Source organism: Eschrichtius robustus, chromosome 12 (assembly GCF_028021215.1).
Source record: "Eschrichtius robustus isolate mEscRob2 chromosome 12, mEscRob2.pri, whole genome shotgun sequence".
NCBI classification, from domain to species: domain Eukaryota; kingdom Metazoa; phylum Chordata; class Mammalia; order Artiodactyla; family Eschrichtiidae; genus Eschrichtius; species Eschrichtius robustus.
The window spans coordinates 5,691,724-5,717,832 of NC_090835.1; the positions used below are offsets into that span (position 1 = coordinate 5,691,724).

At 40.6% G+C, this 26,109-nt stretch overlaps 1 protein-coding gene and 1 pseudogene across 2 annotated transcripts in view; one reads left to right on the forward strand and one right to left on the reverse strand.

Moving 5' to 3' along the window:
- Positions 1 to 26,109, forward strand: part of VGLL4 (vestigial like family member 4) — a 153,695-nt gene that overhangs the window by 62,403 nt on the left and 65,183 nt on the right. Inside the window, exon 1 of one of the 2 annotated variants that reach the window (XM_068559092.1) lies at positions 10,110 to 10,700. The exons of the other annotated variant lie outside the window; for it this stretch is intronic. Coding sequence (XP_068415193.1) covers positions 10,619 to 10,700 — 82 coding nt within the window. The 5' untranslated portion in view covers positions 10,110 to 10,618. Of the gene's footprint in view, positions 1 to 10,109; positions 10,701 to 26,109 lie in introns of those variants that run through there. 2 annotated transcript variants of the gene reach the window in all.
- LOC137773241 (small ribosomal subunit protein eS24 pseudogene) lies at positions 3,477 to 4,030 on the reverse strand (annotated as a pseudogene).

Here is a 26,109-nt window from a genome sequence, read left to right on the forward strand (position 1 = left end):
ATACCCGTGGTACCGCCAAGTTGTGACAACCAGACATTGCCAAAGGTCCCCTGGGTTGAGGGAAGCAAAATGGTTCTGTTTGAGAGCCAGTGGATTAGACCCTTACCCCACTGTTCTGTGTGGTGAATCCTATCCCTCTGCCTCTTATGAGCATTTAAATGTTTTTACTCTCGGTCAGAGAAGTGTGAAGTAAAACCACAGTGAGGCTGCTCTGTACCTACCCATGTAGTAGGAATGAAAAGATGAAAAAGTGCTGGCAAGGGCATGCAGCAACCTAAAATCCCATACACGGCTGGCAGGAGTATAATTGGTACAAATACTTTGGAAAACTACTTGAGTACTCAAGCTGAATGTATGCTCGCTCTATGACCTAACGTATCTACTCAAGCTGAATGTATGCAGCAGAAATGCAGTCCGTGCTCACCAAAGACAGAGACTAGAATATTTGTAGCAGCACTGTTTATAATATCCTCCAGATAGAAACTACCTAAATGTCCATCAGCTGTAGAATGAAGTGTGGTCCATTAGAGCAATGGAACACTATACAGCCATGAAAAGGAGTGATTTTCACCTTCACTTAAAAATAAGGATAACATTCATAAACATAATGTTGAATGCAAGAATCCAGTCACATAAAGTTACATACCATATGATTCTATTTGTATTAAGTGGTCAAACTAATCTAATGCTCTTAAAAGTTAGGATAGTAGTTACCTCATGAGGGTAGTTACTGGAAGGGGTCACAGGTTGGGAGGAAGCATTAAAATTCTCTCTATTAAAAAACAGGTGTGTTGTCTGTTTTCTAGACTGGATCCTAGTTGGTGGGAAGGGTGATTCTGGAGGTAGAAAAATGGTGCCTAATGAATGAAATACTGTGAAGGCAAATTGAACTGCTAGGTGAAGATTGAATCAGAAATTGGGACTGTCAGTTCAGTGACCTTGACCTTCAGATGTTAAATATTTAGGACTTTTCCTCCATTGGACTTCTCCTGTTTTTACCATGGCAGTAAGTGCTAGCCAACCTGGCAAGAATACGTCTGTGGATAATTATAATTGGTGAGAATGTGAATATCAGAATAATATTTTATTTATGAAGGTTCTTTGAATGGGATTTACTGAACTAAATTGTCTGCAATAATGAAAACCACTAAAATAATTATTTTTGTTAATAAGGAAACATTTGTTTCAAGCTTATAAGGCACTAGTTTAAAACTAATAAGTTATAGTGTTTTGCAAGAGATTTCTTCTTTCTTGGGAATGCTAATTAATTATATTCCCTTCCCCAGTACTGATTTATTCTGATTTATTTAAAACATCAATCCTAGTCTGAACTTTTAAATGCTATTTTTATCTTAAATTCATGTTAGTAAAGCAGATTTCCTATTCACTCATTTGATATCAAGTGAATTGGTTTTGTTAGGATTTTTTTAATTTTTGCAAAGTTTAATGAGAATGGAACTGTTTGTTAAAAGATACTCGCTGTGACTTTTTTCGTTCTTGTTGTTTGTTTATTTATTTATTTATGGCTCTGTTGGGTCTTTGTTTCTGTGCAAGGGCTTTCTCTAGTTGCGGCAAGTGTTGCGACAAGTGGGGGCCACTCTTCATCGCGGTGCGCGGGCTTCTCATTATCGCGGCCTCTCTCGTTGTGGAGCACAGGCTCCAGACGCGCAGGCTCAGTAGTTGTGGCTCACGGGCCTAGTTGCTCCGCGGCATGTGGAATCTTCCCAGACCCGGGCTCGCACCTGTGTCCCCTGCATTGGCAGGCAGATTCTCAACCACTGCGCCACCAGGGAATTCCCTTCACGGTGACTTTTTAAGTTAAATAAGAGGCTTACGGTGTTTGAACTCAGGTGAGAAATTAGGCAGTTTGCTTTTCCGAAGTTGTCTTTGCAATTTAAAATTCACCCTTAGAGGGTGCTGTTGTATTGAAAGTTTAAATCTCTGCTTTGAAGAACCATTTTAAGTTTTTTAAAAAGTACATATATCTGTGTTAAAATCCCATTATGTTACAGTACATAATCTAGTCATACTTAATAGAAGTTGAGAGTGTTTTAGCTTAGAAATGTTACTATTTTATAAACAATAAAAGTCAAGATATACAGCTTAATGGCATTTGCTTTTGTGAAAAATTTGACAAAATATTGTCTATTTTTCATCATCATTTCAGTGTGAGCAACTCCAAGTTAGAGAAATAAGCAATGTTTTGTGATATATTTAGGAATTCTTTCCTTGAGAGAAAATGTGAAAAACACAGAGAACTTAATAGATATTCAGGTTTACATCCTTGATACTTGAGGCATTTGAAAATTGTTTTGTTTTGGTGTCTTCTTTAATTCAACAGCTACACTGTTGAAGACCTACTGTGTGCAAAACGGTCTTTATAATCAGGTAGAGGAGAGATGCATAAATCATCTCGTAGTCTGCCTTGTTTTAGAATTAAGTGCAGTGTAAACCTAAAATACAGTGGGCTCGTAAAGAGATTAATCCTAGCTAATGGGGTTCTTGTGAAAGGTGGGATTTTAGCTGAGCTTTTGAAGAGCCACAGAACTTTGCATTCTAAACAATATTTAAAAGAAAAAGTTTCGTTCCTTAAGTCTTCTTTCTTACCACTCAGTGCTAAGTTTGTTTTCACTTAAACCCTCTTCTATGCTTTCCTTCTCTTACAACCTTGTCTTAGTAATTAAGATAATATAAAAAAGTGAGAGTGCCTTGACCAATGAAGTATTTAACAAACATTATCATCACCATTGTTACTGTTGCTGTTCATATTATACTGAAGAATGTGCCCGTAGATTGCAGTGGGGTCTAGAGATGCTCTTAAACATGGCACTTTTGCACATCCAACTTTTTGGTTACTTGATAATGTAGATCAAGTTACAGTCAGACTTAACTTTCTTCCTTTGGTAGGGTTTTTGATTATTAGTCACATATAAGGTTAAAGTGATTTGAAAAAATAAATGTGTGGTAAGGAGAAAAATAAACTTAAAAATGAAAGCATTAGTTAAATATATTGGTTACTTAGCATCCCGGAAAGAAGAGGGCAATTGAATCCATTGCGGGGGGACCAAGTAGCCCTGTAGGGTTATTTACATTTCCTGGTGTCTGTGAAAAAATAATTGTTAGACTTAACATTAAAATATTCCTTGCTTGGCAAGTGTGCTAATGAAAGCATTTTATTTTATTTCTTTATTTAAATTTTATTTATTTATGTATTTATTTGTGGCTGCGTTGGGTCTTTGTTGCCGCACGCGGGCTTTCTCTAGTTGTGGCGAGTGCGGGCTACTCTTCGTTGCGGTGCGTGGGCTTCTCATTGCGGTGGCTTCTCTTGTTGCAGAGCACGGGCTCTAGGCGTGTGGGCTTCAGTAGTTGTGGCACAGGGGCTCAGTAGTTGTGGTGCACGGGCTTAGTTGCTCTGCGGCATGTGGGATCTTCCCGGACCAGGGCTCGAACCCGTGTCCCCTGCGTTGGCAGTTGGATTCTTTTTTTTTTTTTTTTAATGTAAAAAGTCTTAGTTTATTAACTCTCTCATGAAAAATCTGCACAATCACCACAGACACAGTCACTGCAGAGTCTTTATTCCTTCCGTTGTCCAATCTCCAGCTCACTTCTTTTTGCCAGCACCAGCATTGGCCTTTGCAGTCCCCCTGACTGTCTTCATTCTGTTCTTGCGTTCCTTTCGCTGTTTTCTCGAGGTCTTCTTCTTCTCATACAGGCCATGTCTTGCAAGCCTGTGTTTGGGCTCATTCTTCTTTGCGTAATCCAAGGAATCGTAAATCATGCCAAAGCCAGTTGTCTTGCCACCACCAAAATGGGTTCGGAATCCGAACACAAAGATGACATCTGGTGTGGTCTTGTACATTTTGGCTAGTTTTTCCCGAACTTCTGTCTTAGGTACTGTTGCCTTCCCAGGATGAAGGACATCGATGACCATTTGTTTCCGCTGAAGTAGTCGGTTGGTCATGAACTTCCTTGTCCGGATAGTTACCGTGTCGTTCATAATGGCGGCTGATCTTCAAGCAGCCAGGAAGGAAAAGAGCGGCAGTTGGATTCTTAACCACTGCACCACCAGGGAAGTCCCAGCATTTTATCTTTTAATAAGTGTCTCGAGAGTGATTTTGATCATTTGGCTTTTATGAAGCAGCTCACAGTTTTGCTGATTCTATTCTAAACTGGTAGTCAACTCTCTAGCAAGTAGAACCATTTAACCTAGTAATTAGCCTGGGCTTCCTACTGTCATCATTTTGCCATCATTATTCCACAAAGATGTTGAGACGCTGCCATAATGAACATTTATGGAGCCCTTATTTTATACTGTGGGGAGCTTTATACCAAGAACTGAAGCTTAGTTTTCCTTTTCTCCAAAGCTTATGGTCTAGTTCGGGGTATTGTTACTAATACATGAAATAATTAGTAAATAATAGAAGACAAAAGCATATGCATACATGTCTACATTCTCTGAAAGTTTAAAGTACAGGGAGCTTCTCCTTGTAGACTGTTTTCCTTAGCCCCCAGTTTTACTGAGATATAATTGACATACACCGCCATATTGTAGACTGTTCTTTAGGACAGATACCTCATTATAAACATCTTTAAATCTTACAGAGTTCTAAATAAATGTTTGGAATTTTTAAATCTTTAGCTGTTAAATCTAAATGAAAAGGACATATCACGGTGTTCAAAAATTAGATATAAATGATCCATTGCTTATGTCTCACCAGGGCATATTTTCTCGTATGTCCCTGCTTTTTAAAAAGTGAGGACCTTCCTTCACCCTCACATTGATTATATAAGGAATATAGTCTTTGCAGGTAAATTAGAAACACAGGAAAATATAAAAAATGCCTACCCCTCCAAGATAGGCACTGGTAACATTTTGGTATGCTTTCCAATCGTTTATTTATTTTTATTTATTTTTTTCCTTTTTTTTTCTTGTTTTTTTTTTTAAAAATTAATTTTTATTGGAGTATAGTTGCTTTACAATGCTGTGCTAGTTTCTGCTGTACAGCAAAGTGAATCAACTATAGCTATACATATATCCGCTCTTTTTTGGATTTCCTTCCCATTTAGGTCACCACAGAGCATTGAGTAGAGTTCCCTGTGCTGTACAGAAGGTTCTCATCAGTAATCTATGTTATATACACAGTGGTGTATATATGTCAATCCCAATCTCCCAATTCATCCCACCCTCCCCTTCCCCCTGGGTACCCATATGTCCGTTCTCTAAGTCTGTGTCTCTATTTCTGCTTTGCAGATAAGTTCATCTGTATCATTTTTCTAGATTCCACATATAAGAGGTATTACACGATATTTGTTTTTCTCTTTCTGACTTACTTCACTCTGTATGACAGTCTCTAGGTCCATCCACGTCTCTGCAAATTGCACAGTTTCGTTCCTTTTTATGGCTGAGTAATATTCCATTGTATGTATGTACCACATCTTCTTTATCCATTCTTTTATTGATGGACATTTAGGTTGCTTCCATGTCCTGTCTACTGTACATGGTGCTGCAGTGAACATTGGGGTGCATGTATCTTTCTGAATTATTGTTTTCTCTAGTACAGTCTTTTAAATACATGTGTGTGTATATTATTTTCTGCATATGTGTGTATACTTATAAATACATAAGCAAAATTGGTGTTTAGTGTACATACTATTTTTATATTTTTTATTTGCTTGTTTTCATTTAACATACGTAGTTCCATTAGCATATGTTTTGAGTATATCATTTTCTCCTGTCATTATATTTTTTAGAAGGAATTATAATGGTTGCATACTATTCTGTCATTGATATACCACAGTTTTCATGCATTCCTTATTTTTGGACTTTTAGGTTTTCAGATTTTCATTATTATAAATAGAAGCATGATAAGCATCTTTATGTAATTCTTTGACCAAATCTTATTATTTTCTTAAGACAGAGTTCTAGAACTAGAGTCCAGAGCAAGGAAAGGATGTGAACATTTTCAACACTACAGACAGCTTGATGCGTATGTTGACTACTTTGTAGAAAGGCATTGACTGCTTACACTTTTACTAGCAGTGACACAAATTCCAATGGCAGCTCACCTCACCAGCATTAAATAAGATTGAAATGCTTTCTCTTTTTGTTAATTTGGCAGGTAGAGAATCACTTAATTTTTTTTAATTTGTATTTTTACTATTTTTAATGAGGTTGAATAGGCTTGTTTTTAAGAAAAAAATTTAAAGTGTATTTATTTTATCTTTTATTTGTTTATATTTTTGGCCGTGCTGCGTGGCTTGCGGGATCTTCCCTGCGACCAGGGCTCGAACTTGTGCCCCCTGCAGTGGAAGCGTGGAGTCTTAACCACTGAACTGCCAGGGAAGTCCCTCGAATAGGCTTTTTAAAACTGTATTGGCCATTTGTTTCTCATGTTCTTTGCTCATTTAAAAATAATTTAGATTAAGTTTTTTCTTATTTTCTATTTTTTAATGTTTATATACCAAGAACATTCATCCTTCATCCACCATAGTATATGTCACAAATGTATTCTTCCATTTTGTGTTTTGCCTCTCTACTTGGTTTTGGTGTTTTCAGATGTACGAAACATAAAATTTGTATATTCAGTCAAATTCTACAGTAGTTTCCTCTGTGACTTCTTTCTTTGATTTAATTCTTTTTCAGGCTTAGAAAGTGTTTCCCTATTCCAAATTAGATAGTCTGAACATTTTCTTACAGTTTTTAAAGTTTTTACTATATGACAATATCTGTTTCACTTTTCTTATTCTCTTCCCAGTTCCACCCCAGAAATGTTCTTTGCTTTATGTTTTATTTATTTATTTTATTTTATTGAAGTAGAGTTGATTTACAATGTTGTGTTAGTTTCAGGTGTACAGCAAAGTGATTCAGTTATATGTGTACATATATATATGTATATATATATGATTCTTCTTCAGGTTCTTTCCCATATAGGTTATTACAAAATATCAAGTATAGTTTCCTATGCTATACAGTAGCTTTATGTTTTAAATATCTGATAGATCAAATTTCTTCATCCAAAAAAACCCAACTTTCTTCCTGATTTTTTTTTTTTTTTTTTTGGTGGATAAAATTTAGAACCATCCTTCCAGTTTCCTTAAGAAGAATCCTGTTGGTAGTTTAATTATGACAACGTTAGTCTGTGAATGAACTTGAGAAGCACTGACGTTTTCCAGCGCTTGGATTTTTTCAGTGGATATGTTGACCATAACCTGAAGCCTGATCAGAATCTAGATGAGTTTCCCTCAGATGTGAGGACTTGTGTCCCCAGAAGATGCTGACAGAATCCAGTAGGAGAAACATTGAGTTAGATAATCTGGTATGTGCTGGGAGCAGGGAGGGGGAGATGGAGAGTCTACCTTTGAGGTGTTTTCATCTTAGAGATTTTATTCAACAGGAATTTATTGATGGCCTACCATGTGCCAGGCTCCTGCCAGACCGACCCTGCAGAGGTACAGAAGGCATAGCCCTTGCTCCTAAAGCCTAGACGTGCCTAGGATGGAAGCACGTCTGTGGGCAAATGATTGCAGAGGTACAGAAGGCATAGCCCTTGCTCCTAAAGCCTAGACGTGCCTAGGATGGAAGCATGTCTGTGGGCAAATGATGGCAGAGGCCTGGGAGTGAGGACTCAGAAGGACGGGGGTCCCACAGGACAAAGGAGACGTGTGCCAAGTCCTGAGGGAAGAATGAGTGTTTGCTGGGAGAGAGGCTGGAAGAGTCTTGCACAAAGAGGGAAGGTGTGCACTGAGAAGTGAAATAATTTGGTTTTCGAGAGTAACTGTAGGTAGTTCACTGCTTGAAGCGGAAGGTGGACGGTGTGGGGAGCTGTGATGGGATAGGTCCAGCCGCAGGGACTGGCTGCCCTGCGGAGTCGGCGGGTGTGGCCGCCACCCTTCAGGGCGGGGCTTCTCAGACTGTCTGCCTGGAAGATTTACAGGACCTAAGATGACTCTGTCAAATTGCTATCAACGTTTCTACCCGTTCACTCTCCTGGTCTGTAGCTCTAAGCAGGACCACAGTAGCGTCCAGATCAGTGGGAAACACGCGGTGGGGGCTGGGGATTTTATTTTCCTACAGCTCATTGCAAACACAGGTCAAGGTGTACCTGTGGGCCTGTGTCCACATGGGTGGTTGCCTCTTGGAGACTGAAAACTACATTGTAAGTGACACTGAGTCATTAAAGGGAAGTTACTAAATATTTTACTCATATCGTTACCACTGGATTGTTTGGATCTGGTTAAATCACTGTACTTTAAAAAGAAAACTTTCCTTCTCAAAATAAGTTGTGTAAAATGAAGTATCTGAAGGCAGGTGATTTTTTTCCCTCTGAGATAAAAGCAGTGGTTCTCAATCTTGGGCGCATGTTAGAATCGCCTGGGACTCTTTAAAATCAATCCCAACACTGGGCCCCACCCCTTCAGATTATTTTGGGGTGCACCCACAGCCTTAGGATTTTTAAAAACTCCACACTGATTCCAAGGTGCAGCCAGCTTTCTCCCGTATGGGGTGTGCTAATGACTCATAACGTTTTCTGATTGAGAAATTACGTCAAAGAATGTAGCACAGTAATTGTTCTCCACAACCAACTGGGTAATTGAATTTGAACCAAAACTATCAGTTGAACTTGAATCTGTACCCAAAGATATTAAGATTAAGTACAATAATATATATTAGATGCTGTAAGAGTTTTCTTCTGACCCTCCCCGTCAAGTACCATCAAGTACTGTAATTACAAGTGATGGTGTACATACCTTTCAGTATAGCTTATTCAGATTCTAGAATATGTAATCTAGCATTAATAAATAGCCTTGTAAATTAAAGCTTGTGAAATCTCGATTTTTCTGTTGCCTCCTTCACCTGCTGCTATGCCAGTTACTACTATTGCAGCAGGGACGGCAGCAGTATTGGCTGTTGTATTTATCTCCAAATAGGATTCAGTTAGAACAACTTGTCATGAACATGCCTGTTACCCAAAGTGCAACTGCTAATCTTTTAACATATAAGCCCTTGAAATTATTTATCCACTTCTTATTTTAGGGTATTACAATGTCAAGTCTTGGTCTACAGTATAGCACACCCCTTGGTATTTCCTAAATCTCCAAATAGCATACAATAGTATTAGTATAGAAACACCTCCTGTGGTGAATTACTAGTCTATTCATGGTGCCAAAAGCTAGGTGCCATCTCCAAAGAGAAAACTATTTTTTTCCCTTTATTTTGCTAGCGTGTTCTTCATGTGCTGAAGATTCTGAACTTTCAGTGATTTACTGATTCAGTAAATAGCTTTTGGGCACCACTTGTGCTGGATATTGGAGATGTGAAGTTTAAGGCCCAAGTCCTTACAATAAGGCGTGACGTGGCGGCATGCTACTCTGTTAGCCGCTAATACACAGATGGAACAGCTTTCCTGTGTGCAAAATGAAAATAATTTTATCCCTCCCACCCATCGTGTCAGGTAGGCTTTGTGTTTTGGATATGTAGTCTTACTTCCTTAAACTCTCTCTTTCTCTTTCTCTCTTCCTGTTTCTCCTTATCTTTCTCTCTCCCTCTTCCCCTCCTTATTTTTTAGAAGGCTATAAGGGAATAAAACACTCTAAAAGTAGTTCTACCAACTATTTTGGGAGCCATATACCATTATTTAATTCCTCTGAGCCCCAGTTTCTGCTGCTGTAAAAAGGTGATACCATCCCTGCCCTGTTTATGTGAGTTGTTATGAGAATTATGAGAGAAGTTATGTGTAACATGACATCGAAATTTTAAATATACAGTTAAAGTGTAAATGGACCTTGTAAAACGACTTTTAAAAGAGAAGGAAGGAAAGAAAAGAAAAGAAATATGTGGTATATGTACCACAGCAAAGCACTTTGGGTTTCTGAAACCCAAAAGTGAAGCTACGCCAGAGTTAAATTCCATGGAAGTTTGCTTCCATGATGGATTTTTGACTTTGTACTCAGCTCCTGAAAAAGCGACTTCCTGGGTTTTCTCTTCCCTCCTCCGGTTTTGCAGCGGCAGGGCTGCTTCCTGTCAAGAGCCGCTCTGCCCCGGCCCCTCCTGCAGACTCTCCACCTCCTCCTCCTCTTTCTTTCAAACACTTAGTGCATTTAGAGCCTGATCTTGTGCAGAAAACATCCCTGACATGTGAAGAGCCCCGGGGATTCAGTGAGCATGCTCATCGCTCCCTCCCGCTGGGAAGAGGAAGCTCGTCCACATACGAGTCATTCCAGGCATAGTCGGCGTGTCAGCGCAGTGAACTCGCAGCGGGCTGTGAGCGGCGCGAGCGCGGCTTTGTCCTAGGAAATGGGCTTCGGGTTTTCCTTCCTTGCGCCTTTCTTACGTCGAAGAAAGACCCGTAAAGACTTCTGAAACGATTTTTAAATGCTCGATTGAGGATCCAGGACGTATACCGTCTGCCCGCGAACCCTTGAAGGGTTTTCTGCAAGTTCGATTTTGTGTGCGTCTTTTTTTTTTTTTTTTAGTTTTACTTTGTTTTGATCCGAGGCCGGGCCTCCGTCTTTGTGAAGTTTAAGAGAAGAGCCAGGAGCTGCTCAGCACTAGTTGATTTTGGAAACGTACTTTTTCGGGGCGAAAGCAAAGAGCTGGTTTTCTGTGCTAGCCCAATAAATGCTATTTATGAAGATGGACCTGTTGAACTACCAGTACTTGGACAAGATGAACAGCAATATCGGGATTCTGTGCTATGAAGGTAGATGTTCCCTTCTAGAAACTGCTACCCTATTGCTTTGGTCAAGGCCACTCCTCCTTTCCGGTTCTGATTGCCTTCTGTGCATTTTGTTCTCTTTCTTGAGACTTTAGGGTGCTTTGAAAGGCAAGCGGTTCTTAGGTACTGTTTTCAGTACAAAGTTTGTTGTTTGTATCTTAGCCTTCAGGGGTTACAGTGGAGAGAGCTGGGGGCGGGGGCGGGGAGGTGGTAAAATATACATTGTTAAAAGTTTGCTTTATGCTTGCAGCATACTAACTCCTCACATTTTAAAGTATTTCTTTTTTGATTTCTGTTGGTGTTTTCTTTAGTGGAGGAACTTCTGGACCCAAGTAAAAAGTTAAACATGCCGGGTTTTCTCTCTCTCACTCTCTTTTTTTTTTTTTTTTTTGCTTTGATACTTATTTTAAACATACACTATCTACATACAGTATTCCTGTTGTAGTCTAACAGCCAACAAGAGCTTTGGATTTTCATGTAGAGGGGAACAGAAAGTTACAGTGCGTTTTTGTGTTCAAGAGCGATTGTCCCAAACAATGAAGAATTTTTCTATTCAGTTTGGGGGCCTGGAAGGGCACCCATGTCACAGAGCACAGACTGGCTCTTTGTCTGACTTCCCATTTCCTGTACAGCTCTGGGAGAGTTCTGACATTGAAGGATGTTCCCTCCACACTCCTGTCCCTTGTGGAAGTGATTGCACAACCCACCAACCAGAAAGCTAAATTTAAAAAAAAAAAAAAAAAGAGCTCTGAAATCTTATCATTTATTACCTCCTCCTAAACCATGAGGTATTTCCCCACTGCCCTGTAGTATTTCAAGCTGTCTCTGTTAGTAGTAAGAAGAGAAAAGGGAATTTCTTAATCCAACATTATCTACGTGCGATTTGAAAAAGTGGTAATGGTCTGAGTCTGAGTAGCCGGAGACACGTCTCCGGGGGAATTCAGCTTGGCAGGGGAAGTGTTTTTTGTTGTAACCACATACAAATCAAGGAGACATCTCCCTTCTGATTCAGCAGGAGAAGTTTCCATGTCTCTGCCTATAGTGAACTGAACATTGCTCTAGAAAAAGAAAACATGGAAGAAACTTGGGAGGGTGAGCCGATCCACTTGTATTTCTCGTGTAAAAACTTTAGCGCTGTTGCCCAAGCAGTCGAAAACTTACCCTTTCCCCTTCAAGGAAAAATCTCATTCTTATTGTTTTTTATTTAACTTTGTGGATAAGAATCTCATATTTAAAGTAGTCTTTCTTTTTTTCTTTTTTAAATCCTACTTGTTCCAGGAATGCGAATTTTGGTGAATTGCTTTCTTTGAATCTGCTGCTTTAGGTATCATCCTGTTTCTAAAGTCACTCATTTAAAAGGCAGACTTTTTTTTTTTTAACATCTTTATTGGAGTATAATTGCTTTACAATGTTGTGTTAGTTTCTGCTGTACAACAAAGTGAATCAGCTATATGTATCCATATACTCCTATATCCCCTGCCTCTCGAGCCTCCCTCCACCCTCCCTATCCCACCCCTCTAAGTGTCATAAAGCACCGAACTGATCTCCCTGTGCTGTGCAGCTGCTTCCCACTAGCTATCTATTTTACATTTGGTAGTGTGTATATGTCCATGCCACTCTCTCACTTCATCCCAGCTTCCCCTTCCTGCCCCCTCTGTGTCCTCAAGTCCCTTTTAGAGTGGTCTAAGCAGCAAGCCACCAGGCGTATTTCCTGTGAAATTAACACTGCAGTTAGTTTAAAAGAATTTTTTTTCAGTGAACAAGAAACTGAAAACTTTTAAGGTACTTTCTGTTGGATTGTCTTTGTCATTGAGTAATAAGATATTTTCAAAATAAAACAAAGCATAATAATCAGCCTGAGAGAGGAATATAGGGATTATTAGGAAATTGATACCACATTAATTTTTTATGTCTGCAGGTGGTGAGGAAAAGCTTACGGAAAGCTTGTCCAGGTTGATCTGTTGTTTAGTAGGTACCATACACGAGAGTGGTCTTCTAGGCTCCCTCCTTAATTGGGAGGAAGAAACTTTGATTCTGAAAGTTGAGTAGATGTGTGGGATGATGTGTGTCTGTTTGGTTTAAACATCTGCTGCTATTTTCCTTATTATGAAAGTTAACATTATTTTAACACCAAAATAAATACACTGGAAATGAAGAAAAGCACAGCAAAATCTGAGTGGTGTTTATAGTGGGTTGTTTATGTCCTAGTGGTTTTCTCAGTGTAAACATTGCACACATCTGCTCTGAACTCAAAAGGGTGTTTAGAAGATGGGCATAAATCTTAGATGGGATTTTTTTTTTGGGGGGGGTAGGAAAAGTTGGAATAGTTATTGTTCCTTTTAAGTCCAACACTTTGAGAATATTCGTAGTAAATCTATCAGCTCACCAGCATTCCAGGGAAGTTATTTGGAAAATGGAATGTACAGTTGGTAGGCAGTGTTTGATTTCACTTAGGGCCCAGGCATGTTTCACGTCTCTTAAAAATAAGGGACAAAATAATTGTCTGAATTTTTAGTTTTAAGAAGGTAAGATGTTGACGGTTAATTATTCTCTAGGTTAGTTGTACTGTTTTCCTTATTTGTACTAGAGCTCTACTCCACAAAATAAACCATGTGTCTGCACCATCTTTCCTCAACCTCTCTAGCAACTTATACACAAATAGGTCTTTTTTAGCCAATTATCTCATAGCATACAAGGTCTTCCTAAAACCCCACATTTAAGGTAGACTCCAGATGGCTTAGATATGGACTCTCTGCTTGGTGTCTGCTCCTGACTTTCACCATAGAAATCCACAAGCATAATTGAAAAGAGAATTAAGGGAAAAAATGAACCACAAATAGATTTGGGGTGGGGACCTGTTGGGATAGGAGAAGATGATTGGCAAAGGGCAGGAAGAATCTGCATTTGGCTAACTTATGGAAACTAATTACCTTCATTGGTGATAAGCCAATTAGCAGAACTCTGCTTGGGTATTAATATGTCTTTTCAAAAATCTCTGGTTTATTACTGAAATTCTCAACAGTTAGCCAGTCCATCATTCATCACCCTTCCTACTGTATGTTCAAATTATACCCACTTGAATCCCAGTTTTGCCTCTGTCTCCTTGAAAAGGAGCCTTCATTTTTTCCCCTCTGAACTCCTGAGAATGCGCCACTAGTAGACCGAAAGCCTCATGAAGGCGGGGCTTTGTCTTGGTCGCTGTATCCCTGAGTCCTGGCACAGTGCCTGGTGTGGCTCTCAGGAAGTGGTGGACTCAGAAATCAATGAAATCTCTCTGTCGGCAGCTGTGGTCGCTACTGTATAATTTAGCACTTAATTTTATACTGTCTCATGTTCTCTAATTATCTAATTATTGCAGAGCTATCCAGGGCCTTAGATACAGCTAATACATTTGCCTTGTTTTTGCCAAGAAAACTGAGACCTAGAGAGGTGAATTGTCCATCCAAGTTTATTCAGAAAGTTTGTAACAGAATTGAATTGAGGAACAAAGTGGTCTCAGTTAGTCTGTGATTCTTCTATACCATACCACCTCTCCAAAATTATTTGATGTCTTGCCTCCTTAATTAATCATCACCTCCTTGATGTTAGGGGCCACGCTGTGTCCCGGGGACCTTCACAGCCCGCAGCACAGGGACAGCATCTTGGATCACGATGCACAGTTGAGTCTGACCTGGATTCTTCTTTGCTCTGAAACCAGTTGTTGGTCTAGGTTCCCAAACTGTTGTGATAGTCAGGGAAGATGGTGATCAGGGCTCTAGGCGAGGAGCATGGTCGGAATTCGCTTTCCTTGCTCCTCTGGCACGTAGCTTTGCTTAACTTTGTTCTGACTGCAGGGGAGGAGGCCCTGCGTAGATGCCAGTCACAGAGAGTTTCCTCAAGGGACCAGGGAGCTGGTTCGACCATGGACTTTTCTCAAGATGGCTGATGGTTCTATTTACATAATTACTTAGTGCTGAAAACTTAGGTCCTAATAAATGTACTCATGGTTGGCTGTGGCTTTAAGCTGCTGTTAGTGATACTTTAATTATGGGTTAAGAGCCATTAAGGTGTAATTTGGTAGAAGAATTCTCCCCTTTTAATTTAATGGTATGATTTATATTGGGAGAAAGGAAGAATAGATAGTATCTTCAGATCTTCTGAAAGCTTAAGAGAAGAGCGTTACAAGTTCCTGGACTTTTAGAGCTGTTCATTGTTTCAGAACTTAATTATCACTTGTTTCATCACAGGCTACATATAAATTAATTTTCTGGAATTGAAAGGAAAATGTACACAACAAGGGTGGTTGAGTCGAGTGAGACCCTGCTAGGGATGTGAGCAAGGCCCATGCCTGGCTGACGGATTTCTTTTGTTTTCTGCCAGTTTAACCAGCAGCAGTTTAATGGAGTCCTGGTTTCATTGTTCTTTGTCTAATGAGCTCAGAGGCATCAGGAAACTTAGGAGTGTCGGGTACTAGTGAGTTGAAAAGGGCACAGAGCAGAGCCGTTTTGTACTGGCTGTATTCTGTCCCCAGCCCCGAGCACCAAGTGACCAGCTCTTCACCCAGGGGTGGGGTAGAATATCTGCAGCTGTTTTGCTGTGGAAATTCATTTTACTGTAGCTTTTAATTTGTAGGAGAGGGTCGGGAGTGAGGGGGAAGGGGGGAAGGAGAGATGGAGAGAGAGGGGGAGGGGGTGAGAGGAGGAGAGGTTGGGAGGAGCTTGGTTAATAAAACAAGCCCAGGTGAACCCAAGAGCTCTCCTGCGAGGACCTGGCCAGTTTGTATTCCTTCTATCTACAGTTTGGGAGGGAAGGTGTGATTATCCTCTCCTTCCTTCCGGCTCCCCTCCCTTGTTTCTCTACCCTTTTCTGGAAGGATTATTTTAACTTGGCTGTTTCTTGGAACCTACACCAGCTTTGTTTTGGAAGGCGGATTTCTCTTCCTTCCTTCCTCCTTACTTCCCTATCGTCCGCAGGGCCTTCAATTCCTAGGGTGTTTGGATTCGTTGCTGTGAAGGAAGAGTATGTTAAAAACACACCGTAAGATATGAAGAAATTCCCCCTCTGCATATGAGAAGATTCAATACCTCTCCTTAATAGTTTGGTTCTGCTTTATTGTGAGGATGTTGCAGAAAACTGGGTTTTGTCGTGAAGAAATTAGATCCAGATTTAGCACTTCTGCATGTACACAAAGATATAAAATCAGTCTTACCAGGGATTGTTTCTGACTGTATCTGTTTTATCTCTCTGTATCTGCACGTTTATTCCGTGACTGTTTATATTTAGTGGTATCTATGTATATACTGGGCTCCTTGGAGCTGAGCTCCAGCCTTGCTCAGCAGTGTCAGTTTGTCTTACAAAATAGCCCCCTCCCTTTTATTTTTTAATGAACTCATATATCAGCGCCCCCCACCCCCACCCCCCGTCCCGGCCCCAAAAAAACTTCAACCACTTTATTTTAAAAGCAGAGTCTGAAATTTTTGTTTTCTCTCTTTTGCTTTCTTTCTCTCTGCCTTCCTGAATGTTACATGTTCTACTAAGTTCTAAGGGATTATTGCCAGTTTGCTTTCTTATCTTGCCTTTTCTGCATTCTCTTTCTTAGAATTCTGTGGATTGTTTTAATTTCATGGTATTGTATACAGGGTATGTTTTAATCCTAACAATGTGAATCACTGCTAGTTGAAAGAATGTTTATTTATGCTAAATAAAATAGAAAATCCATTCTGAAAGTTGTCTTTAATTTGTGGCTATTTATATGATCTTTTCTGAACTCTTAACATTTCACCCATCTGTTTGCAAAGAAGTCTGTAAACATAACAAACTGAAAAATATTTAGTACGTGATTGGAGAAGACTCAGTACTGTGCTTTTGTAACCCAGTATCCATTCTCTTAAACATGTATGGAATGCCTCTGCTCTGCTAAGGAATGTGTTAGGTCTTGGGTTGATCTTTCTCTGTCTGTGTGTGTCTGTCTCTCTCTGTGTGTCTCTGTCTCTTAACATTTTTTATTATGAAACATATCATATAGACATAAAAGTACATAAAACATATGTGTAATTTATAGTTAAAAAATAATCAACCTTGTAATCATCACCAGGTGAAGAAGTATTCAATCGCCTCCTTCAAGTATTCTCTCCCAGTCAGAATTCCTCCCGACCCCAAGAGGGCGTCGCAGTTGTAACTTGCTTTTCTTTATACGTTTACTACCTATGTGTGCCATTCTAGACAAATTAGCTTAATTTTGTCTGGTGGGTTTTTTTTGTATTTTTGGTTTTTTTTTAAAGCCCTATATAATTGGAATTGTCCTGTAAGTCTTCTCTGTGTCTTGTTTATGAGATCTTTTAAAGTAGTGGCCATGTCCTAAGAGGTTGTCTTCTCCATATGAAGCCTCCTTCTCGGGTTGGGGGCGGGGCCAGGGGCGGCTTCACCCTGGAACTTTCGCAGATGTCCCAGCCTCCCTTTTCACTCACCGGCTGCTCCCCTGTTAACAGACGTGGTGTTGCTTTGGTCTGAACTTTTTTTTCAGTCAGTATTTTGGTCACAGTCTTCACCACTGTTAAAGCCCACCAGCATCCATGTGTAATGGAAAATTGTGTGTTAGAAAAATTCTGCCCAGCACAGATGTAGAGAACAAACGTATGGACACCAAGGGGGGAAAGTGGCGGGGGGGTGAGGGGGTGGGATGAATTGGGAGATTGGGATTGACATGTATACACTGATGTGTATAAAATGGATAACTAATAACAACCTGCTGTATAAAAAAAATAAATAAAATAAAATTCAAAAAAAAAAAAATTCTGCCCAGTTTCGGAGAGCGCAGAGCTGGGGGTGGGTGGGGGGACACTTCTGGAGATACATAGGTTAATTAGGGTCTGAACAGAAACTTTAGTTGTGCATTAATGAGCAATTTGCTTAAAGGCTGAGGCTTGTTACAAGTCAACTTTGTCTCAGCGCCAGGTTTCTTTGGAGGGTAATCCAGGGACTTTTAGATATACAGAAAAAGCTAAAGTTGTTTGTTCCAGTACTCAAACAATACTCTACATTGTATAGAGGTGGCTGCTGGAGAGCAACAAAGAGCTGAAACAATAGTCGGCCTTATGCACCATCTAAAATGATGAATGAAGGATCATCCGTATGTATCGCTCTTGGTATTTATTTTATACCTGTTTTGCGTGAAAAGAGTTGCCTGTTAATGCTTCTTGGCTAATGATTAGATTTTAATAGAGTGAATTCCCGAATTTAATGGTTTGATGCAGATGCTTTCCGCCGAGCAGTTTCGCACGGTGTTCACACTCGCTCACCTTCTGCTGGACAGAGCCTGTGCCGTTTCCCTGTTAACAGTCGAGGGAGTGATGAGTGCAGATTTCTGCATGTTTCCCCCCCTTTGAAAACAAACACATCTTCCATGATGTGGCAGCCCTATTAAAGTGACAAGGGATTAATTTAAAATTTTATTTCATTGTCGGCAGCTTCCTCCTTCCTGTACCCATTTTCTCCCTTTCTTACTATGCGTGTCCTTTTCAACTATTGTTTTTTTGATGAGCAACTGATAAACTATTGGCTGACCCCACAGAGAACCCGTGTTTTATTTCCTTGCTGAAAAGCTCTGACCTCTTTGCCAGTGCTTAAAATCACCCAGGAGAGTGATTTGGGTAGCTTTTTAAAGAAATATGTAATAGCAGCTATAGTACCAGGCTTGAAGTTCTATTGAGTGGAGGGTAAAAGGGATGGAAAATAGTAGTCATTCTCGGTGTGAAACCTATGTAAAGTTTTGTAACACGGCCCCACTGAATTCCCAATTGGGAACAATTACCACCAATTTCTGGAGATGATGATGGAGCCCTTTTTCTGTTAGAGGCTTTATTTCAATACAGAGAGGGAAACGGTAGAGTGAAGTAGAATTCCAGGACTAACAGCAGACATCAAATATTGCTCTTAGTGTCCAATAATAAATATAACACATAAAAAAATATATATAATGTATATATATATAAAAATATACTTTTACATATTCTATATATATAAATATATAAAATACACACACATACACACATGTGTATACCATACATGGTTTTATATTTTGTTTGACAGAGAGAGAGAATGAGAGAGAGCCTTCTTGTAGAGTTGGAAGGATCCTTATGTACCATTTAAGGAGAGAATAGTGGAACCCCCACATCTCCGTGGATTTCCTGCCTGCAGGCTGTTCAGAATCTGACTCCATCCTTCTCTCCTTTCCCCTCGGCTCAGTGAAAGGCTGGTTCTTCCATTTCTGCTCACAGGTCCCTACCCTGTGGCCTCAGGGACTTAGCAGTGATTGGTTTCTTTTCTGATTTCCTTTCTTCCTCTCTTGGGTCTTTCTCTTCATCATGTGCTTACTACGCACAAGTCTCTCCCAACTTTAAAACAAAAACTAACCCATCCCTAAACCTTGCGTTCCCTTTTTACCTATTAGATCTCTTTTCCTTGCCATCCAGGTTATCGGAAGAAGGTCAGTGTTCTCTGTTTACCTTCTGTCCATTCGCTCCTCATTCCACTGTGATCTGATTTCTGTTCCCACGACTCCATTGAAATTGCTTTGGACAAGGTCACTAAATGATACCCTCGTGGCACGTTCAGTGGACACTTTTTAGTCCTTAGTTGAGTCTCTGCCTGTGGTGCTGACTCCTTCCAAATTCTTAAAATTCTTACATCCCTTGGCTCAAAGGCTTATCGGATCCCCACTCCATCGTGAACGAGGTGCTGTGTGCCGCGTCAACAGGGGCTTTATGTGCTCCTGCGGGTGGGTAGGAGGGTATATAAGAGGGAGGCAGGCTGATAAACATGTGTTCTTAGCTTGAGAACAGATTGGAAGGAAAGAGGAGAAATAGGAGAGGACGTGACTGTGCGGGGCTTTGGGCAAGAGGTGGCGGAAACCCAAGTCACGGCGGTGGTAGTGAAGAAGGAGAAGGGGGTAGGTCTTAGAGACGTTTGGAGAGAAGACGGAAGGGCGTGGCTCTGGATGGGAGCAGGGGAAGAGGCGGATGACGGAGAGGGCAGTGAGGCTGCTTCCCCAGCTTCCGGCTTGTCCGCGTGGAGGGATGGTGCTGCCATTTGCAGAGGCGGGAAACACGGGGAGAAGACTGGCTTCTGTGGTGAGATTGTGAGTTTCATGAGTTTAGTTTCGGGTATGTTGAGTTTGAAGGATCTTTGAAATTTCAAAGGAGAGATAAGTATTAGAAAGTTGAGTATATGGGTCTAGAGCTCAGAGAAGTGGCCGCTGCCGGAGATAGTAATTTGGGATAGAGAATAAGAATGGTCACCTAGGAACAAAGACTAGAATAAGAAGTTGAAGAGGTCCTAGGAACTCTTCTCTTAGTCCGGTCTCCATGGGTTTTCTTCATTATCACTAAAATAACCGCATCACTGACCCCACCTCTCATCACGTTCCCTCTGGGCCTTGGTCTGTAATGTCACGGGAGTGTCATTCCTCACGTACCCCTCCGGCCTCATCCTCCGCTACTCCATCGCCCACGTCATGTCGCCCATCGCTCCTTCACCCGCACCTGTGGTCCAGACACACGCGACTCCTTCCTTCCGGTGAGCCGTGGCCTCTTCCTGAAATTCCACCTGTTCTTTCTCATGACTCCTGTTAGCCTCTCCCTCACGGGCAGAGGCTTCTTCTGGAAAGTGACCCTCTTCACCCCTACCTTCTTGGCAGGCTTAGGTGTTGTGTGTGTGTTTGCATGGCGTGCCATGTGTGCTTCTGTCAGAGCATTTGTACTCACCTGTCTGCCTTGCTGTAAGCTCTGGGAGGGCCAGGCCTTTGTCTTTCGTCTCTGTTCTTAGCATCAAGCACCGTGGTGTCTGCTTATGGGTGAATCCGCTCCACTGTCTTTTCATTGAAGATAAAGAGACACTGGAATTGTGTGACTAGCCCAGGGATGCTCAGTCAGTTGAGAACACAAGGGAGTTTGTTAATTCTTAGAATGTTCTTAGAGGGGGGACAGAGAGCCAGGAAAAGGAGGCGTGTGAAGGTGGGGGGGGCACTCTTTAAGGCTCAGTGTCTGTAGAGAAATATTTTGAAGTGGGCTGGTTGCTTAGAAATAACTGCCCCTACTCATCTGTTTTTTGTTTTTTTGTTTTTTGTTTTTTGTTTTTTTTGAATAGAAGGGGGACAGCCCACTGGGGAGACACATCAATCTCATCATTTTATTTTTATATTTATTTATTTGTTTGTTTGTTTTTGGCTGTGTTGGGTCTCCGTTGCTGCGCACAGGCTTTCTCTAGTTGCAATGAGCTGGGGCTACTCTTTGTTGCGGTGCGTGGGCTTCTCATTGCGGTGGCCCCTCTTGTAGTGGAGCACGGGCTCTAGGTGCGCGGGCTTCAGTAGTTGTGGCTCATGGGCTCAGTAGTTGTGGCACGTGGGCTCAGTAGTTGTGGCGCACGGGCTTAGTTGCTCTGCGGCATGTGGGGTCTTCCCGGACCAGGGCTCGAACCCGTGTCCCCTGCATTGGCAGGTGGATTCTTAACCACTGCGCCACCAGGGAAGCCCCTCATCTTGTTTTCTAATCACTTGCCTTTAGTCTATGAAGTGAACTGATCATTTATGGGAAAATATTTAATACCTGTTACATGCCAGGCACTGTTGTATGTGCTGGGGATGTAGATGTCAACAAAATAGACAGCAGGATCCCTGAGTTTTTGGAGCTTAACAGCGAAGGTGGGAGGCAAACAATGAAGATGTAAATAAAGAAAGAAGGTAATTACAGATTATGAAAAGTGTTATTATTACAGGTTGCTGTGTCTTAGCTGACTTACTGTTTACAGTAGTTTTATCCATTCTCAAAAAGTGACTGCTTTCAGTTCCAAGCTTTGAGTGGATGATTTCCCTTATTGTCTTGTGAAGGACTTAAACGTATGTTGAGGAAACTTGAAAAAAGTTTCCTTTGGAATCGTAGAAGTGTGGAGTCTCCTACTTGGTTTATTCACTGTAATCAGAGTCAGACTGCCTTGCTCCATCGTACCTGTCTGTTATATTGGGAACTAGTGTTTATTGCAGTCTTATCAACTTAAAAAAACCCAAGATAGTCAAATGGTTCATTTGGGTCCTAATAGGAATAAAATATATATTTAGAATTTACAAATTCAGTGAATTAAGAAAAAAAAAAAGCCCAGGAAATCAATGGATTAGTTGTATGTTCTTCTTAAACTACTCTAGTCAGACCTTAAAAGATATTGCCCTGTCTGGGATAGATCCTACAACAACCCAAAGGAATTTTTATTGTGAGCTCTTATTTCGTGATAACAGAGTATTTGCTGAGGGCTAGACAAAAAGTCAGTCTTGGTCTTAATGTGGGTCATGGACTGGAGTGTCCCACCTGTTTGGTTTTCTTTTTTCTTTTGTTTGCATTGAGACATTATTAATTACGGTGAAATATTAAGGGCATGGGTTCATGAATTTTCCCCCTGTGTTTTTACTTTTTGTAACCACTACCCAGATCAAGACATAGCACGTTTTCATCACCACAGAAAGTTCCTTCATGCCTCCTTGCTCGGCAGTCCCCATCCCCCAGCGGTACTGTGACCACTGATGTGACTCAGTCGTCATAAACTAGTGTTGCCTGCTCTTGGGCTTCATGTCAGTAGAATCATTTGATTCCCACTTCTTGTGCTCGGCATAATATTTCTGAGATTGGTCCACGTTGTTGCCCAGATCAGTAGTTTGTTCTTTTGGATTGCCCTGCTATAGTCTGTCATATGAGTGTATCACAGTTTGCTTCTCTGTTCTCAGGTTGATGGACATTTGTCTTGTTTCCAGGTTTTAACCATTATGAATAAAGATGCTCTAAACAGTTGTTTTACTGTGGTAAAAGTATACCATAACATTTGTTATGTTAGCCGTTTTTAGGGTGCAGGTCAGTGGTATTCAGTCTATTCACTTTGTGGTGCAGGCTCCGAACATTTTTATACAAGCCTTTTTGTGGACATATGTGCTCCTTTCTCTTGGATAAATACTCATGGGTGGAATTGCTGGGTCATTGGGTAAGCTGAACTTTTTTAAGAAACTGCTTAACTGTTTTCCAAAGTGGTTGTACCATCTGACACTCCCACCAGCAGCACCTAAGGGCTCCGGGAACTCTGTGTCCTCACCAGTACGTGGTGTCGCCGGTCTTAAATTTTAGCCCTGCTGGGGGTTTATCGTTGGGCAATATCCAGGTGTTTTTCACTGTTAACTTATAATCCATTACTTATTGGAATACCTACTGTGACACTGCTGATTGGTATGATGTGCCAAAATACATAGTCTCTGCTTTGGATGAGTTGATGGCCTCAGTTAGAGGCCGGAATATGTATGTTTGTTGTCTAATTGCAGGGCAGAGGTAGCGATTTTGGTATTGTTCAAAGGAGGGGTTGTTTTTCCAAGTGGGTAGATCCAAAGCCATGGAAACCAGCAGGCAGCCAGATTGAGAGATGTGAACAAACACCAACGTGGCACAGAGGACTCTTTTTTTGGGAACCCTTTCCTGGAGTATAGTGTTGTTTTGCTTTAGTTCATGTTGGGTAATGATTCATCCGCCCACTGGCCTGTTAAAACAAAGCTCAGGGATTAAGCTCTCTCAGCTCCAGTTTGATTTATCTCCTGGTTTGCCTGCCATTCCCTGTTTAGGTTCTTTTAATCTGTGCCCGCCTCCCCCCGCCCCCCACCCCCCCCCCCCCCCCCCCGCCGCCTTTAGAATGCCCTCCACGCTCCTTTCCAGCAACATGAATTCTATAGATCCTTCAGCCTCCATTTATAAAACTTTACCTGAAACTTTTTATAGGCAGGAATAGTACTGTAACCTGTTAAATTCTCAATTCCTGGCAAGATGCCTTGTTGTCTTTCAATGTGTGATGATGTTTATATCCTGTTCTTTTGCGCTTCTGTAGAGTTTACAGTCTGTATTATTCATTTAGCAGTTATATCACCTTGTATTTTGTTATCTTTAATGTAAATACAGCGTGACATTGAAAGCAAACAAATGTAACAGCTCCCATCTAAATAAGTAAGGTGCTGAAGCTTGTCTTCAAAATAGTTACCCTGGAAAATTACACACTTAACACTGTGATGATCTCATTCCCAGAACACTGCTGGTGATTTAGAAGTTGCCTTCATGGTCTGAGGTACATTCTTTTGAATATTTTAAACAGTTACTGGTAATTAAATGTATACATTAGATACTTGTAGAGGACTTACTGTCTGCCAGGCTCAGTTCTGTGTAAGTGTGCCTGTGACATGATGAGCTGGGTTTTCCTGTCATTCCAAAGCCAGTTCCACAAGTGGAGTTTGAAAATATATTTTAATCAGTGACAGTTTTCTTTGGAATAAGTAGGTTCAAGTCATTCCAGAATGACTGCCTTGAAAATGACAACACTCATTTGCATGCTTACCAATAATTTTTAAAATTCAGTTTTGTTGGTGTGTGTGTGTGTGTGTGTGTGTGTGTGTACACATACGCAAGGCAAGGAGTCTACTATCTTTTGTGTATCCCGCTGCTAGTAAGTAGCACATCTTGTTGTGACGTGGCAGACACTAAGTGAATGCGTGGTGATTTGAGATCACAGAGCCCTTATTGTAGAGGGCTGAGATAATTTGGCTGTTACGCGAGGTAGACTGACAATCTCTGGCTTTATCTGTGTACTGTTCAGCTTTGCTCACTCGTTTGTATGTTTGTGAAGTTCTAGCAACATGTTCTTCAGCTCGCTTTATAGAAGATTTGAATACTGCCTAGTTTGCCTGTGAGGGATTTTCTGTAGAATGACTCCCCCATTCCCATCGCTGATGGGGGATAATCACAGCTTATAGTGGCCACAATGGTGTCTAGAGTGCAGTTCAGGGAGTGGTTGGTGCACCTTAAAATACTTATTGCTGCCTGTAAAGGTTTTGAAATCTTCAGCTGTGCTAGGTCTTATGTGTCATGAGAAAAAAAAAAAAAAAAAAAATCAAGTTCCTGCCCTTCCCAGGGCTTATCTTGTAAGTAACAAGAGGAGAGTGAGAGAAACTCTGGTGACATGAGTGACACTGAGACACATATATGCCCACACAGGGACTCATGTTGCTTTGATTTTGTGGTGTGTATGTGTTTGTATGTGTGTTTTGCACAGTTTATTTCTTTGGGTTTAGAAACTTTCCCTTTTGTGTTTGATTCATCTCACTTTGGTTACATTGCAGCCGTGATGGTTGATGGACTAATTCTACTAATGCACAGGGTTTATCTTGAGAATCTTGGAAAGATAAGGCGCCACCATATTTACTGTCTTCCATGTTGACTCTGTTTCTGCTATAGCTTTTTAAAGATGATAGGTTTTTTCTTTAATCTAGTGTTTTTTAACAGCTTTACTGAGATATAATTTGCATATCATAAAATTCTCCCATTTAAAGTGTACAGCTCAGTGGTTTTTTGTATATTCGCAGAATTGTGCAACCATCACCACGATCTAAGATTAGAACATTTTCATCAGTGTCAAAAGAAATCTTGTTCCCATTGGCAGTCCCTCGCCATTCCTTCTCTTCCTCCCAGGCCCTGGTAACTACTAGTTTACTTTCTGTCTCTATAGAGCTGCATATTCTGGATATTTCATATAAATGGAATCATATAATATATGGTTTTTTGTGACTGGCTTCTTGCACTTAGCATAATGAAAGGCTCACTCATGCTGTAGCAGGTGTCACTACTTCATTCTTTTCTATGGCTGAATTATAGTCCCTTGTATGGATAGATCACATTTTATTTATCCAAAAGTTAATGTTTTTTAAGAAGCAGTAATAGCTCCTGGATAAAGGTTAGGCTGAGCAGTTATACAGACTATGATGTCTTCTTCAGCCCTGAAAAGCAGAAGAAAAACAAACCATTTTGTTTGCTCATCTGCACTTGAACCCCAGCAAAATGTCATGGTCACAATCCTATGGTATAACCCCCTGGAGCAGTGGCATGGTTTATTTTCAGTATCTGAGTGATAATTTCTGCTCGCAGGTAGACTGACAGTCTCTGCCTTTGTCTTTATTCTATTCAGTTTTGGTCACTCACTTGTACATTGCACAGATGGCTCTAGAGGAAGATGGTAGATTCTTTGCTGTCAAGTAATTTGCACTTTAGATGTGGTGATTTATATACACACATCTCAGTGTGTGTGTGTGTTTATGTATGGCAGTGAAATTGGAGTTTCTATGTTAGACCTCTAATTTTACATGGATGTCTATCGATAGATATGTATGTATATTTAGAACATTTCTATTATATATAAAGTTAAAAAATATATATATCTGTACATATGTACCCAGATAGATAGATAGATAGGTAGGTAGGTAGAAGGAAGGTCTTTGGCATTTCAAAGACTTCAGAACCAAAATGTCATTCAGCCTAAACCGTAATGGATTATCAACTAAGTGTTCGGTAGTTCT